Source organism: Salmo salar, chromosome 12 (genome assembly GCF_965601325.2).
Source record: "Salmo salar chromosome 12, fSalSal1, whole genome shotgun sequence".
Lineage (NCBI taxonomy): Eukaryota > Metazoa > Chordata > Actinopteri > Salmoniformes > Salmonidae > Salmo > Salmo salar.
The window spans coordinates 47,569,532-47,587,345 of NC_138302.1; the positions used below are offsets into that span (position 1 = coordinate 47,569,532).

Sequence of the window (17,814 nt, forward strand, 5' to 3'; positions counted from 1 at the left end):
AACATGGGACCAACACTTTACATGTTGCGTTTATATTTTTGTTCAATATACTGTTTAACAGCCACCGTGGGGAAAACATGTTGTTTGCCATCTGCACCCATTCAATTTAGCCTAGATTTTGTTATTAAAAAACACTTTTTTTGATTCTCATACACTTACACGTTTTTTTTCCCCACGGTGGCTGCTCCAGTCCATTGACTAGGGGCTAGTTTTGACTTTGAGATAAAAAAAATAGACCCCTTTGCACAGATGGAGGCAATCTAGCTAGTGTGCCTCGTAAAAGCGATGAGTCCAGCAACAATACTGGTGTAGAAATAGTCAAGCCAAGCATATCTGCATTCATTACCATCATATTATTAATTAATTCGTGTGCAGGACCAATAAACATGATTCAACCATCATAATTCCAGTTGTGGCAGTGTCCTGATTAAAAGTACACAACGCAGAACGAACCACGCTACAAACTTATCATATTATGGTCTATATTAGGGATCATCGACTAGATTCAGCCCCGGGCCAAACATAAATAAGAAATTAAAAAACTAAGAACCTTGGCGTGATCCTGGACAACACCCTGTCGTTCTCCACTAACATCAAGGCGGTGACCCGATCCTGTAGGTTCATGCTCTACAACATTCAACATTCGCAGAGTACGACCCTGCCTCACACAGGAAGCGACGCAGGTCCTAATCCAGGCACTTGTCATCTCCCGTCTGGATTACTGCAACTCGCTGTTGGCTGGGCTCCCTGCCTGTGCCATTGAACCCCTACAACTCATCCAGAACGCCGCAGCCCGTCTGGTGTTCAACCTTCCCAAGTTCTCTCACGTCACCCCGCTCCTCCGCTCTCTCCACTGGCTTCCAGTTGAAGCTCGCATCCGCTACAAGACCATGGTGATTGCCTACGGAGCTGTGAAGGGAACGGCACCTCCATACCTTCAGGCTCTGATCAGGCCCTACACCCAAACAAGGGCACTGCGTTCATCCACCACTGGCCTGCTGGCCCCCCTACCTCTGAGGAAGCACAGTTCCCGCTCAGCCCAGTCAAAACTGTTCGCTGCTCTGGCACCCCAATGGTGGAACAAGCTCCCTCACGACGCCAGGACAGCGGAGTCAATCACCACCTTCCGGAGACACCTGAAACCCCACCTCTTTAAGGAATACCTAGGATAGGATAAAGTAACCCTTCTAACCCCCCCCCCCTTTAAAAGATTTAGATGCACTATTGTAAAGTGGTTGTTCCACTGGATATCATAAGGTGAATGCACCATTTTGTAAGTCGCTCTGGATAAGAGCGTCTGCTAAATGACTTAAATGTAAATGTAAATAAATACAAATAATTTGTAGACTGCAAATTAACCGCAAGAAGCAAAAACCGATATAATATTTGATTTAAAACATAATTTCAAATCTTGCTTCTATTTGTATACGACCACATATTTCTCTGGGCCAAATTGCATCTACACTGGGTATTCTTTGTAAACGTACTGTTCAAAGTAATCATTGTGCATAGAGTTGTATGGTTTGTTAAACTTTTGAAGTCAATGTTTTTTTCCTACTGAAACTTACAGATGATATTGGAGGAGAGCAGAGAGAAAATCTCTGAGCCATTTAAAAAAGTTTCAACATTGGCCAGCCCAGGAATCAGTGAAGGACATCAGTGAAGGAATGAGAAAAACCAGCGATCCCTGTTAGAAAAGAGGGGGCTGTTACTGCATAATCATGCACCCTGTCACAATTAAAGCCCCATTCTTCCATTCAGTTCCTTTTACGTTGTCAGAAGGAAAATCCATAGAGGTTTTTGCTTCGCTAGCGATTGTTAGCAGCTGTCACAAATATCGCCACCAAGGCCCTAGACTAGAACTCCCCCTTGGTATTTATCAACAGTACACTTACAAAAAAAAAGGTGCCATCTAGAACCTTAAAGGGTTCTTCAGCTGTCCCCATAGGAGAATCCTTTGAAGAGCCTTTTTTTGATTCAACGTAGAACCCTTTTGGTTCCAGGTAGAACCCTTTTGAGTTCCTTGTAGAACCCATTATACCAAGGGTTCTACATGGAACCCAAAAGAGTTCTACCTGGAACCAAAAAGGGTGTAGCAAGGGTTGCCTCCCAAATTGCACCCCATTCATCATATAGTGCACTACTTTTGACCAGGACCCATATTACAATTACATTCTTGTTAGGAGTCTCCCACTAGTTACATTTAGAATAGCTGGTATTGTATGAAAACCATTCCATGGACAATATTCGAAAAGGCCAAGAATCATGTATGTGGTGAAAAGTAACAAATTAATTTGAGGAAAACGTGTAATGACCTTTGGTAGCTGTTACTATACGGCCTTAGCTGTCGTGAGCTCAACAGCTCTTAGAATTGATTTGGGCTCTCCGAGTAAAGGTTGCCAACCTGTTCTCTCACTCTCTCGCTCTCTCTCTCCGCAACCACCTCTACCTTCCCTCCATCTCCTCTCCCTTGTTAGGAGTACCAGGACTCCTCTGTGCTGGGACAGTTTGTGACCCGCTTCATGCTGAGGGAGACCTCCAGCCAGCTGCTCTCTCTCCAAATGTCCCTGCAGTGTGCCATTGAGGCCGTGGAAGAGCAGAGCAGGCCCGCACCGTAAGTCGCTAGTGCTCAACACACCTAAACACTATGGCAGTACCATCTTATTACTCAATACTCAGTCTCTGATACACAATGGCACCTCACAACTCAACACCACGCCAGCTGCACCTCAGTACTAAACACTATGGCACCACCTCACTACTAAACACTATAGCACCACCTCACTACCAAACACTATGGCACCACCTCACTACTAAACACTATAGCACCACCTCACTACTAAACACTATGGCACCACCTCACTACTAAACACTATGGCACCACCCCACTACTAAACACTATGGCACCACCTCACTACTAGACACTATGGCACCACCCCACTACTAAACACTATGGCACCACCCCACTACTAAACACTATGGCACCACCTCACTACTAAACACTATAGCACCACCCCACTACTAAACACTATGGCACCACCTCACTACTAAACACTATGGCAGCACCCCACTACTAAACACTATGGCACCACCTCACTACTAGACACTATTACATTTACATTACATTTAAGTCATTTAGCAGACGCTCTTATCCAGAGCGACTTACAAAATGGTGCATTCACCTTATGATATCCAGTGGAACAACCACTTTACAATAGTGCATCTAAATCTTTTAAGGGGGGGGGGGGTTAGAAGGATTACTTTATCCTATCCTAGGTATTCCTTAAAGAGGTGGGGTTTCAGGTGTCTCCGGAAGGTGGTGATTGACTCCGCTGTCCTGGCGTCGTGAGGGAGCTTGTTCCACCATTGGGGTGCCAGAGCAGCGAACAGTTTTGACTGGGCTGAGCGGGAACTGTGCTTCCTCAGAGGTAGGGGGGCCAGCAGGCCAGTGGTGGATGAACGCAGTGCCCTTGTTTGGGTGTAGGGCCTGATCAGAGCCTGAAGGTATGGAGGTGCCGTTCCCTTCACAGCTCCGTAGGCAATCACCATGGTCTTGTAGCGGATGCGAGCTTCAACTGGAAGCCAGTGGAGAGAGCGGAGGAGCGGGGTGACGTGAGAGAACTTGGGAAGGTTGAACACCAGACGGGCTGCGGCGTTCTGGATGAGTTGTAGGGGTTTAATGGCACAGGCAGGGAGCCCAGCCAACAGCGAGTTGCAGTAATCCAGACGGGAGATGACAAGTGCCTGGATTAGGACCTGCGCCGCTTCCTGTGTGAGGCAGGGTCGTACTCTGCAAATGTTGTAGAGCATGAACCTACAGGATCGGGTCACCGCCTTGATGTTAGTGGAGAACGACAGGGTGTTGTCCAGGATCACGCCAAGGTTCTTAGCACTCTGGGAGGAGGACACAAGGGAGTTGTCAACCGTGATGGCGAGATCATGGAAGGGGCAGTCCTTCCCCGGGAGGAAGAGCAGCTCCGTCTTGCCGAGGTTCAGCTTGAGCTGGTGATCCGTCATCCACACTGATATGTCTGACAGACATGCAGAGATGCGATTCGCCGCCTGGTTATCAGAAGGGGGAAAGGAGAAGATTAATTGTGTGTCGTCTGCATAGCAATGATAGGAGAGACCATGTGAGGATATGACAGAGCCAAGTGACTTGGTGTATAGCGAGAATAGGAGAGGGCCTAGAACAGAGCCCTGGGGGACACCAGTGGTGAGAGCGCATGGTGCGGAGACAGATTCTCGCCACGCCACCTGGTAGGAGCGACCTGTCAGGTAGGATGCAATCCAAGCGTGGGCCGCGCCGGAGATGCCCAACTCGGAGAGGGTGGAGAGGAGGATCTGATGGTTCACAGTATCAAAGGCAGCAGATAGGTCTAGAAGGATGAGAGCAGAGGAGAGAGAGTTAGCTTTAGCAGTGCGGAGAGCCTCCGTGACACAGAGAAGAGCAGTCTCAGTTGAATGCCCAGTCTTGAAACCTGACTGATTAGGATCAAGAAGGTCATTCTGAGAGAGATAGCAGGAGAGCTGGCCAAGGACGGCACGTTCAAGAGTTTTGGAGAGAAAAGAAAGAAGGGATACTGGTCTGTAGTTGTTGACATCGGAGGGATCGAGTGTAGGTTTTTTCAGAAGGGGTGCAACTCTCGCTCTCTTGAAGACGGAAGGGACGTAGCCAGCGGTCAAGGATGAGTTGATGAGCGAGGTGAGGAAGGGGAGAAGGTCTCCGGAAATGGTCTGGAGAAGAGAGGAGGGGATAGGGTCAAGTGGGCAGGTTGTTGGGCGGCCGGCCGTCACAAGACGCGAGATTTCATCTGGAGAGAGAGGGGAGAAAGAGGTCAAAGCACAGGGTAGGGCAGTGTGAGCAGGACCAGCGGTGTCGTTTGACTTAGCAAACGAGGATCGGATATCGTCAACCTTCTTTTCAAAATGGTTGACGAAGTCATCCGCAGAGAGGGAGGAGGGGGGGGGGAGGGGGAGGAGGATTCAGGAGGGAGGAGAAGGTAGCAAAGAGCTTCCTAGGGTTAGAGGCAGATGCTTGGAATTTAGAGTGGTAGAAAGTGGCTTTAGCAGCAGAGACAGAAGAGGAGAATGTAGAGAGGAGTGAGTGAAAGGATGCCAGGTCCGCAGGGAGGCGAGTTTTCCTCCATTTCCGCTCGGCTGCCCGGAGCCTTGTTCTGTGAGCTCGTAGTGAGTCGTCGAGCCACGGAGCAGGAGGGGAGGACCGAGCCGGCCTGGAGGATAGGGGACAGAGAAAATCAAAGGATGCAGAAAGGGAGGAGAGGAGGGTTGAGGAGGCAGAATCAGGAGATAGGTTGGAGAAGGTTTGAGCAGAGGGAAGAGATGATAGGATGGAAGAGGAGAGAGTAGCGGGAGAGAGAGAGCGAAGGTTGGGACGGCGCAATACCATCCGAGTAGGGGCAGAGTGAGAAGTGTTGGATGAGAGCAAGAGGGAAAAGGATACAAGATAGTGGTCGGAGATTTGGAGGGGAGTTGCAATGAGGTTAGTGGAAGAACAGCATCTAGTAAAGATGAGGTCAAGCGTATTGCCTGCCTTGTGAGTAGGGGGGGAAGGTGAGAGGGTGAGGTCAAAAGAGGAGAGGAGTGGAAAGAAGGAGGCAGAGAGGAATGAGTCAAAGGTAGACGTGGGGAGGTTAAAGTCACCCAGAACTGTGAGAGGTGAGCCATCCTCAGGAAAGGAACTTATCAAGGCGTCAAGCTCATTGATGAACTCTCCAAGGGAACCTGGAGGGCGATAAATGATAAGGATGTTAAGCTTGAAAGGGCTGGTAACTGTGACAGCATGGAATTCAAATGAGGAGATAGACAGATGGGTCAGGGGAGAAAGCGAGAATGTCCACTTGGGAGAGATGAGGATTCCAGTGCCACCACCCCGCTGGCTCGATGCTCTAGGGGTATGCGAGAACACGTGGGCAGACGAAGAGAGAGCAGTAGGAGTAGCAGTGTTATCTGTGGTAATCCATGTTTCCGTCAGCGCCAGGAAGTCTAGGGACTGGAGGGTAGCATAGGCTGAGATGAACTCAGCCTTGTTGGCTGCAGACCGGCAGTTCCAGAGGCTGCCGGAGACCTGGAACTCCACGTGGGTCGTGCGCGCTGGGACCACCAGGTTAGAGTGGCAACGGCCACGCGGTGTGAAGCGTTTGTATGGCCTGTGCAGAGAGGAGAGAACAGGGATAGACAGACACATAGTTGACAAGCTACAGAAGTGTTGTTTCTTGTATTATTGTCTCCTGTGTCTTTAGAGAACTGTTTCACTTTGATATCCTTTTTCTTCTGTCCTGATTTTCTCTATAGATATATACTATATATATACTATGGCACCACCCCACTACTAAACACTATGGCACCACCCCACTACTAAACACTATGGCACCACCCCACTACTAAACACTATGGCACCACCCCACTACTAAACACTATTGCACCACCCCACTACTAAACACTATAGCACCACATCACTACTACACACTATGGCACCACCTCACTACTAAACACTATGGCACCACCCCACTACTAAACACTATGGCACCACCCCACTACTAAACACTATGGCACCACCCCACTACTAAACACTATAGCACCACATCACTACTAAACACTATGGCACCACCTCACTACTAAACACTATGGCACCACCCCACTACTAAACACTATGGCACCACCCCACTACTAAACACTATGGCACCACCTCACTACTAAACACTATGGCACCCACTCACTACTAAACACTATGGCACCACCCCACTAATAAACACTATGGCACCACCTCACTACTAAACACTATGGCACCACCCCACTACTAAACACTATAGCACCACCTCACTACTAAACACTATAGCACCACCCCACTACTAAACAATATAGCACCACCCCACTACTAAACATTATGGCACCCACTCACTACTAAACACTATGGCACCACCCCACTACTAAACACTATGGCACCACCCCACTACTAAACACTATGGCACCCACTCACTACTAAACACTATAGCACCACCCCACTACTAAACACTATAGCACCACCTCACTACTAAACACTATAGCACCACCCCACTACTAAACAATATAGCACCACCCCACTACTAAACATAATGGCACCACCCCACTACTAAACACTATAGCACCACCTCACTACTAAACACTATAGCACCACCTCATGATGTTGAGATTTGGGGGGGATGCTTCACAGAAAGAGAGCAAAAGGGGGTGAGAGAGACTAGAGAGAGAGAGGGTGGGGGATACAGAGAAAGGGTGAGAGAGACAGAGAGGAAGAGGGGAGAGAGCGATTGAGAGAGACTCACATAGAGAGGGAGGGGTGTCCGAGCGAGAAGGAGTCACTGAGATGGACAAAAACAGATAGAAGGGTTAAAGATGTAGGGGAGATAGACACACACACACATACAGAGAGACACACATACTGTATACACATACACTCCTAATACAGCCTGATACTGTGTCCTCCTTTCTTTTTATCTGCGGTAGTGTTCTATGTGCTGTAGTGCCCTTTGGGGCTTCTACCTTGCCAAGCAGGAGAACTGTCCCAGTCATACACTCCCTCGGCTTTGGGGATAGGTAAACCATTTTTAAAGCAATTATTTTGTATTTTCTAAAGTCTAGCAACTTTGCGAGCAGGCATGCCAGCTAAGATCGTTAGACAAGCTACTCTAACTTGATTGATAGCTAGAGATTGGGAAGCTATCTAGCTTGTTAGCTGAAGCAAACTAGGTGGCTAGTATTACTGAGAAACAACATTTTGGTTTTATTTATTAATCTAGAAGGAATCAATAGGCTACATACTGTAGCTTGATCAAATTCATTTGCAAATATACTACCTGCCCATCACCGGCAGCTAAAATAAAATCAAACACTGTCACTCGACACTCTCTCCTCCTCCATTGACGATACTGTCTCCATGCACTACAGAATCTAGCGTCCTGCCTGGCACATCTTTTCTCCGTGGTGCACCTTGGAATTAACCCCTTACTAGGAAGAATGGGGGTGGGGGGGGGGGCATGACGCCTCTGCTTTTCGGTCTACAGAAAAAAGCTATCATACACAACATCCTGTGAACTGATGTGAGACGGTTTCATTTAAATTGTGTTCTCTAAAACATATCATGGACATTTGCTGTGTAATGGGTACTTCTGGATGGATTCTATGAGTGGATAGTGCAGTAATGAATAGACGACTACTTTCTTTTTGTGTCATGAATGCGTCAGGACACTGGTCAAATACGCATAATTGGGTTAATTAAATGTATCATTATATCATGCTGTCCTCTCGATTGTTTAAGTGGAACTATTCATTTGTCCAGCATGGAGCACTCCTATTAGGATGGTTAAACATTGACACAGATAGCCAGTGACAGATGGCAATGTGCAGAGCCTTTGCACCTTATTCCCTACGTAGTGCACTACTTTTGACCTTGGCCCAATGGGCCCCTGTCAAAAGTAGTGCACTATCCCTGGTCAAAAGTAGGGCACGTTGTACAGTAAAGAATATGGTTCCATTTGGGAAGCAGACTCTGAGCAGCCCAGTATTGTGGAGTCCACTCTGGTGCTCCTCTGGGCGTCAGCACATCGTTTATTGGCCATAATGAAGTCGATTTGGGGGGGATGAGTCACAGAAAGAGAGCTAAAGGGGGGAGAGAGACTAGGAAGAGAGAGGAGGGGGGAGATACAGAGAAAGGATGAGAGAGAGACGAGGAAGAGGGGAGAGAGCGATTGAGAGACACAGAGTGAGAGATAAAGCAGGAGGGGGGGGGGGGGTCAGAGCGAGAAGGAGTCACTGAGATGGACAGAAACAGAGAGGTTATAAATGTAGGGGAGATACACAGACACATACACATATACACGCACTCCTAATATAGCCTGATACTGTGTCCTCCTTTCTTTTCATCTGCGGTAGTGTTCTACGTGCTGCAGTGCCCTTTGGGGCTTCTACCTTGCCCAGCAGGAGAACTGTCCCAGTCATACACTCCCTCGGCCCTGCGGATAGGTAAACAGTCTTAACCTGGAGAAAACAGAAACTCTCCATCCATCTACTCTGTCACACACAAACACAGAGGCACAAAAACTCAACCAAACTCAGATGGACACACACACACACACACACTTCATCTTTGATTTTGAAGTGTTAGTGTCACCCCTGAGCAGTCAATACCATGTCCTACACTACCCATGGGGGTAATTACAATGTCGGGCTTGTTATTTGGAACTATCCACAAAATGGCTTCCACTCTTCTTAGTTGTGTTTTGGTTCGACCAATGTACTGCTGCTACCGCCTTCTGTCATCGTTCTCAAAATGTTCTCTTCTTTTCTGATATTGTTCTCTACCTCCTCTCTATATGTTATTCCTCCTCTATCTTCGTCAACTGTGACCAGCGCCATCCCTCCTTTCCTCACCTCTCTGACAGTTACCCCTTTCTTTTTTACTTTTATTCCTAATCCTTTTCTCGTTCTGTCTGTTTTCAGGAGAGCGGTGAAGGTGGTGGAGCATCCCTCAGCGCAGAGAAACAGCAGACGATGTGGCCGCAAGTTTCAGAAGAACATGTGCCTCTCCCCTATCCACCCCTACTCAGGCATCCTCACTACAGGTAATACCAATGCTAGTGTAACCGCTGGGAAATGGCTAGCTAGTTAGCGGTGTGAGCTAGTGGCATTTCAATCGGTGACGTCACTCGCTCTGAGACCTTGTAGTTGTTTCCCTTGCTCCGTGAGGGCCGTGGCTTTTGTGGAGTGAAATGTAAAGATGCATTGTGGGAGGCAGTTGATGTGTTCAGAGGGTCCCTGGTTCGAGCCCAGGTTGGGGCTAGGAGAGGGACGGTAGCAAGACTGTTACATTAATGATGTTAACCAGGATCACTCTTAGAACTAATTTAATAGGATCTCTGTGGGTGTGCGTGCATGTGTTTCTCTAGGAGTGACCATGGAGATTAATGACCACTGGTGCTCCCAGATCAACAGGCTCCAGCAGCTATTGGACAAGCTGGAGTGGCAGGTACGGAACTGTCCTGGGTATATCTCATCCTGACCGCGACTTTACATCTTTCTCTATTGCTCCGTGCTGCGCCTACCTTTCTCCTATCTCACCTTATCTTTGTCGCTCTCTCTTACTTTAACTCCCTATGCTGTCTCTATCGCCTGTCTGTGTGCCAGCCAGCCAGCCAGTCAGTCTCTCACTCTCTCTGTCTCTTTCTAGTTTGTCAATCCAAAGGGACCTACACTACAATATCAGAGCAATTCATAACCTGCAGCATGTACTGTAGTGCAATATCAATCGTCACCTCACAGATTCTCATTCCCTTTGCAGTGAGCTAATGCAATTTAATATTATAGCTTATTGCTCTATGTCTCATGGTTGGATAGAAATAGTGGGTTGCCAATGTACAGGCAGGGGTTGGAAATGAACTCTAGTCAGAATGTGTGTCAATGATGCAATGTATTGGATAATTATATTATATACCTGCATGAGATAATTATATTCTAGTCAGACTTGGGTTTAAGTAGTATTTGTTTTCTTTTCAGATTGAGTTTGATTGAGCCACATGGGTGTGGTTTACACTTTTGGGACTATTCCATTGTGTCTGGAAAGCTCAGTCAAGCAGAGCTAAAGTTTTTGAAAGAAAACATGCTTTTTGAAACTGGGAATTATTCAAGTCCTGGTCAATGTGAGTTTGACCATTATAACTAGGTTTCCAACGGTCTTTTTCAGGGTCCAAAGTTGGAACCCCTGAAAGAAGATACGCTGGCCAGTACATACAAATCTGTGAGTGATGATTGTTGTTACTCTAAATTCGATTCGGTTCGATACAACTTTATTAATACCCTCAGGAGCAACTTAGGCCAGTCATTGGACTTTAACGGCACGGTTATCCAATAAACGTTTTTTTAAGTCCGTGTAGCTCATCTTTTTAAGTTTCCACATACACCCCATTTTTTACAGTGTTAATTTGTTTTTGTTTTACAAAGCGGGCCGCACAATACGCAATCCAAATGAATTCACATTAGCATCCGCCCCTGGGTGACTGTAACACCTGCAGAACAGGAGCCCTTTAGATTTATCATTCACACATTGAGTTTCCCCTCACAGGCTAAAAAAAAACCACTCCCCTATCTATCTGCTCCTAAAACCTGTGTCTTGCCTATAGCTCGGGTACAGGAGCTCAGAGGAGCGTTTGATGTAATCTCGCAAACACCTTACTGTTCCTGTCTTTCTTGCACTAGCACTTATCTTTTCTTATTTTCCGATAGCTGCTTTTTTAAAAGAACGTTTTACTTGAGATAACTGATATCTGGATGTCTTACCTACCTTAGTTGAATGGCCTGACTGTAAAACCTAAGTTATACCTTATGTACATAAGCAAGGCAACAACTAAATGAGCTACCTAAAATGACAATCTTGCGTACTTGCCTTGAGGTCAACATTTTTTTGCAGCTAATTGTAGTTATTGCGTTGCTTAAGTTGCTCTGTAAAGGAGTCTCTGCTAAATGACCAAAATGGAAATGTATGTAAATGTTGCGTTTCATTGTGGTCTCCGTGCCAACAGAACATCCTGCTGGTGCAGACGCAGATGTCGGCAACGGAGGACCTCGAGGAGTTCCAGAAGCTGCTCAAGAGCTATGTGGACGCCACGTCCAACCACAGCGACAACTTGCAGTGAGTCAAATCAAACAATCAAACTTATTTTATCAAGCCCTATTTTTTTTTTTTTTTACATCAGTATGAAGTGCATTACAGTTACCCGGCTTAGATACAAAAGCACAGAGCCTAAGAATTAGTGACATACTTTTTCATAGGTAACATTGATTGATCAATTAAAAGACTTTCAAAAAACAGCCACAGTTATGCATCATGATGAATTTGTGCCTTTAGTTCTCCTTTAATGCAAATGAGATCTTATTGACTGACTGGGCCAGATGCTAACTTCAACTCTCTTGCGCTCTTTCCTCTCTCTCTTTCTCCTTCTCTTTCGCCCTCTCTCTCTTTCTCTCTCTCTCTCTCTTAGTGTGTCTATCCAGAAGCTCCCAGGAAAGTCGTGCTACATAATGTATGAGTTTTGGCAGGATCGTATCTCCTGGATGAGGTGTGTGTGTGTGTGTGTGTGTGTGTGTGTGTGTGTGTGTGTGTGTGTGTGTGTGTGTGTGTGTGTGTGTGTGTGTGTGTGTGTGTGTGTGTGTGTGACACTGGCAGGCTGCTCATCTCGCTGATGGAAGCTCTCTCCACTGATGATTAGCAGATGGCCCATCTCTCATGTCATGATACACACACTCACACACATACACACCATTTCCCAGGGTTGATTTATACACACCAATATATACAGTATGCCATCTGCAGTATAGCTCAAACTCTGATACTGTAATATTTGCGTTTAATGTCTTTGCATTCAATAGTATGTACATTTACATTTTCTTATAAATTGATGTGCATATCTTCAGTGCAAAGTATTATGTAATGTTATTTATTAGCTAAGCTATTCCACTTCAATATTGTTAATAAGGATGATTGTCATACTGTAATGTCAAGTCTATTGCTTGTTGCTGTGTTCCTGTCATTCCCTAGCTACCTGCAGTCCAATGCCAGTAAGAAATTCCAGCGCTGTGTCATTGATACATTGGAGGATTCCGAGCTTGTGTCTACCATGCTGCTCCCAGGTAAACTCAAGGGTGTGTGTCCATGTGTGTTTGTGTTCGATTCATTACCTACCTATATTTACAGTATCACTTGTGTTTTCCTGCAAATGTTTTCACATTATTGCTCACCAAAAGATCCCAAACATACACAATAAAATGTCCTGAGGCAAGTACATCGTTTCACACTGGTCTTTGAGCGATTACAGGAGCTTAACTATGTCTTGGGAACAAGACATACTCCCTATGGCAGGGTTCCCCAACTGGCAGGATTCCCCGAATTTGGCCCCGGGTGATTTTGTTTATCCGCCCAACCCCCCACACTGACATAAGACTGTAAAAACACCAGCCAATCAGCTACAAGTCATTTTAATTTTAGAAAACTGTTCCAAAGTGTTCCCACACAAAGTAGAGAGATCTACAGTTGAAGTCGGAAGTTTACATACACTTAGTTTGGAGTCATTAAAACTAGTTTTTCAACCACTCCACAAATTTCTTGTTAACAAACTATTGTTTTGGCAAGTCGGTTAGGACATCTACTTTGTGCATGGCACAAGTCATTTTCCCAACAATTGTTTACATACAGATTATTTCACTTATAATTCACTGTATCACAATTCCAGTGGGTCAGAAGTTTACATACACTGAGTTGACTGTGCCTTTAAACAGCTTTGAATTCCAGAAATTCCAGAAAATGATGTCATGGCTTTAGAAGCTTCTGATAGGCTGATTGACATCATTTGAGTCAATTGGAGGTGTACCTGTGGATGTATTTCAAGGCCTACCTTCAAACTCAGTGCCTCTTTGCTTGACATCATGGGAAAATCAAAGAAATCAGCCAAGACCTCCGAATATAATTGTAGACCTCCAAAAGTCTGGTTCATCATTGGGAGCAATTTCCAAATGCCTGAAGGTACCACGTTCATCTGTACAAACAATATTACGCATGTATAAACACCATGGGACCACGCAGCTAACATACCGCTCAGGAAGGAGACGTGTTCTGTCTCCTAGAGATGAACATACTTTGGTGCGAAAAGTGCAAATCAATCCCAGAACAACAGCAAAGGACCTTGTGAAGATGCTGGAGGAAACGGGTACAAAAGTATCTGTATCCACAGTAAAACGAGCCCTATATCGACATAACCTGAAAGGCCTCTCAGCAAGGAAGAAGCCACTGCTCCATAAAGAAACCAGACTACGGTTTGCAACTGCACATGGGGACAAAGATTGTACTTTTTGGAGAAATGTCCTCTGGTCTGATGAAACAAAAATAGAACTGTTTGGCCATAATGACCATCGTTATGTATGGAGGAAAAAGGGGGAGGCTTGCAAGCCGAAGAACACCATCCCAACCGTGAAGCACAGGGGTTGCAACATCATGTTGTGGGGGTGCTTTGCTGCAGGAGGGACTGGCACTGCACTGGAATCATGAGGGAGGAAAATTGTGGCTACATTGAAGCAACATCTCAAGACATCAGTCAGGAAGTTAAAGCTTGGTTGCAAATGGGTCTTCCAAATGGACAATGACCCCAAGCATACTTCCAAAGTTGTGGAAAATGCCTTAAGGACAACAAAGTCAAGGTATTGGAGTGGCCATCACAAAGCCTTGACCTCAATCCTATAGAAAATGTGTGGGCAGAACTGGAAAAGCGTGTGCGAGCAACGAGGCCTACAAACCTGACTCAGTTACACCAGCTCTGTCAGGAGGAATGGGCTAAAATTCACCCAACTTGTTGTGGAAAGCTTGTGGAAGGCTACCCGAAACGTTTCACCCAAGTTAAACAATTTAAAGGCAACGCTACCAAATGTTAATTGAGTGTATGTAAATTTCTGACCCACTGGGAATGTGATGAAAGAAATAAAAGCTGAAATACATCATTTTCTCTACAATTATTCTGACATTTCACATTCTTACAATAAAGTGGTGATCCTAACTGACCTAAGACAGGGAATGTTTACTCGGATTAAATGGCAGGAATTGTGAAAACTGAGTTCAAATGTAGTTGGCTAAGGTGTATGTAAACTTCCGACTTCAACTGTACACTGAGTGTACAAAACATTAGGAACACCTGCTCTTTCCATGACATAGACTGACCAGGTGAATCCTATGATCCCTTATTGATGTCACTTGTTAAATCCACTTCAATCAGTGTAGAGGAAGGGGAGGAGACAAGTTAAATAATGATTTTTAAGCCTTGAAACAGTTGAGACATGGTGGCGCAGCGGTTTAAGGCACTGCATCGCAGTGCTTGAGGCATCACTACAAACCCGGGTTCGATCCCAGGCTCTGTCACAACCGGCCATGACTGGGAGTCCCATAGGGCGGCGCACAATTGGCCCAGCATCGTTCAGGTTAGGGGAGGGTTTGGCTCATCTTGCTCTAGTGACTCCTTGTGGCGGGCCAGGCACCTGCAGGCTGACTTCGGTTATCAGTTGAACGGTGTTTCCTTCGACACATTGGTGCAGCTGGCTTCCGGGTTGGGCGGGTGTTAAGAAGCGCAGTTGGGCGGATCATGTTTCGGAGGACGCATGACTCAACCTTCTATCCCGAGCCGGTTGAGGAGTTGCAGCGATGAGACAAGATCGAAATTGGGGAGAAAAAGGGGGTAAAATGCAATACAAATTGTTTCAGTCAAATATTGTATCTGTTTGAGGTTCTTGTGGTCTACAAATCATTTGTAATTGTTCCAACTCCCTGACCATCACCTCAAGAAATAACATCCCGCTGCTGAATCTAGTTGATGATCCCTGCCCTATGGAGACGGACCAGAAAGCAGACCTGGGTTCCACAATTTTTTATTTCTATTTATTTTAACCTTTATTTAACTAGGCAAGTCAGTTAAGAACAAATTCTTATTTACAATGACTATTGCAATTATTCTATTGGTTCCAATGTGCCGGGCAAGTTCAATCAATCCCAGCAAGTATTTGAACCCAGGTCTCCTAGAAAGGAATTGTTATTTACCCATTTATCCCTAACTCAAATGAAACTCCTCTCTTTTTTTTCCTGTAGCATCCTGGTGGATTATGACTGACTAACTAGCAGCTGATCATGTATCCCGCCCCCCCACACACACACAACACAACCTCGAGACAAGAAATTCAACATTTCATCCAAGTTTTTCGGTTCAAAGCTACCGGACACGCAACACTGTGTTAAAACAGCATCTTGCGGCATCTTTCTTATGTACCAGTCAAACGTTTGCACACACCTACTCATTCAAGGGTTTTTCTTTATTTTGACTGTTTTCTACATTGTAGAATTATAATGAAGACATCAAAATTATGGATTAAAACATATGGAATCATGTAGTAACCAAAAAAGTGTTAAACAAATCAAAATATATTTTAGATTTTAGATTCTTTAAAGTAGCCACCCTTTGCCTTGATGACAGCTTTGCATACTCTTGGCTACCTCATGAAGCTGGTTGAGAGAATGCCAAGAGTGTGCAAAGCTGTCATCAAGGCAAAGGGTGGCTACTTTGAAGAATCTAAAATATAACATATACACTGCTCAAAAAAATAAAGGGAACACTTAAACAACACAATGTAACTCCAAGTCAATCACACTTCTGTGAAATCAAACTGTCCACTTAGGAAGCAACACTGATTGACAATAAATTTCACATGCTGTTGTGCAAATGGAATAGACAACAGGTAGAAATGATAGGCAATTATCAAGACACCCCCAATAAAGGAGTGGTTCTGCAGGTGGGGACCACAGACCACTTCTCAGTTCCTATGCTTCCTGGCTGATGTTTGGTCACTTTTGAATGCTGGCGGTGCTTTCACTCTAGTGGTAGCATGAGACGGAGTCTACAACCCACACAAGTGGCTCAGGTAGTGCAGCTCATCCAGGATGGCACATCAATGCGAGCTATGGCAAGAAGGTTTGCGTGTCTGTCAGCGTAGTGTCCAGAACATGGAGGCGCTACCAGGAGACAGGCCAGTACATCAGGAGACGTGGAGGAGGCCGTAGGAGGGCAACAACCCAGCAGCAGGACCGCTACCTCCGCCTTTGTGCAAGGAGGAGCAGGAGAAGCACTGCCAGAGCCCTGCAAAATGACCTCCAGCAGGCCACAAATGTGCATGTGTCTGCTCAAACGGTCAGAAACAGACTCCATGAGGGTGGTATGAGGGCCCGACGTCCACAGGTGGGGGTTGTGCTTACAGCCCAACACGGTGCAGGACGTTTGGCATTTGCCAGAGAACACCAAGATTGGCAAATTCGCCACTGGCGCCCTGTGCTCTTCACAGATGAAAGCAGGTTCACACTGAGCACATGTGACAGACGTGACAGAGTCTGGAGACGCCGTGGAGAACGTTCTGCTGCCTGCAACATCCTTCAGCATGACCGGTTTGGCGGTGGGTCAGTCATGGTGTGGGGTGGCATTTCTTTGGGGGGGCCGCACAGCCCTCCATGTGCTCGCCAGAGGTAGCCTGACTGCCATTAGGTACCGAGATGAGATCCTCAGACCCCTTGTGAGACCATATGCTGGTGCGGTTGGCCCTGGGTTCCTCCTAATGCAAGACAATGCTAGACCTCATGTGGCTGGAGTGTGTCAGCAGTTCCTGAAAGAGGAAGGCATTGATGCTATGGACTGGCCCGCCCGTTCCCCAGACCTGAATCCAATTGAGCACATCTGGGACATCATGTCTCGCTCCATCCACCAACGCCACGTTGCACCACAGACTGTCCAGGAGTTGGCGGATGCTTTAGTCCAGGTCTGGGAGGAGATCCCTCAGGAGACCATCCGCCACCTCATCAGGAGCATGCCCAGGCGTTGTAGGGAGGTCATACAGGCACGTGGAGGCCACACATACTACTGAGCCTCATTTTGACTTGTTTTAAGGACATTACATCAAAGTTTGATCAGCCTGTAGTGTGGTTTTCCACTTTAATTTTGAGTGTGACTCCAAATCCAGACCTCCATGGGTATATAAATTGGATTTCCATTGATTGTTTTTGTGTGATTTTGTTGTCAGCACATTCAACTATGTAAAGAAAAAAGTATTTAATAAGATTATTTATTTCATTCAGATCTAGGATGTGTTGTTTAAGTGTTCCCTTTATTTTTTTGAGCAGTATATTTTGATTTGTTTAACACTTTTTTGGTTACTACATGATTCCATTTATGTTATTTCATAGTTTTG

At 45.9% G+C, this 17,814-nt stretch overlaps 1 protein-coding gene across 3 annotated transcripts in view; it reads left to right on the plus strand.

The window, feature by feature from the left end:
* LOC106565279 (N-terminal EF-hand calcium-binding protein 1) overlaps positions 1–17,157 on the plus strand; it is a 64,324-nt gene extending 47,167 nt beyond the window's left edge. The window contains exons 6-13 of one of the 3 annotated variants that reach the window (XM_082959006.1): positions 2,478–2,614; positions 9,499–9,620; positions 9,945–10,024; positions 10,739–10,792; positions 11,574–11,683; positions 12,033–12,074; positions 12,590–12,681; positions 15,674–17,157. In XM_082959006.1, coding sequence (XP_082815132.1) covers positions 2,478–2,614; positions 9,499–9,620; positions 9,945–10,024; positions 10,739–10,792; positions 11,574–11,683; positions 12,033–12,074; positions 12,590–12,681; positions 15,674–15,699 — 663 coding nt within the window. In that variant the 3' untranslated portion in view covers positions 15,700–17,157. Of the gene's footprint in view, positions 1–2,477; positions 2,615–9,498; positions 9,621–9,944; positions 10,025–10,738; positions 10,793–11,573; positions 11,684–12,032; positions 12,111–12,589; positions 12,682–15,673 lie in introns of all 3 variants that reach the window. The other 2 variants (XM_082959005.1, XM_082959008.1) reach the window with 2 other exon arrangements.
* The last annotated feature ends 657 nt before the right edge of the window (positions 17,158–17,814 follow it).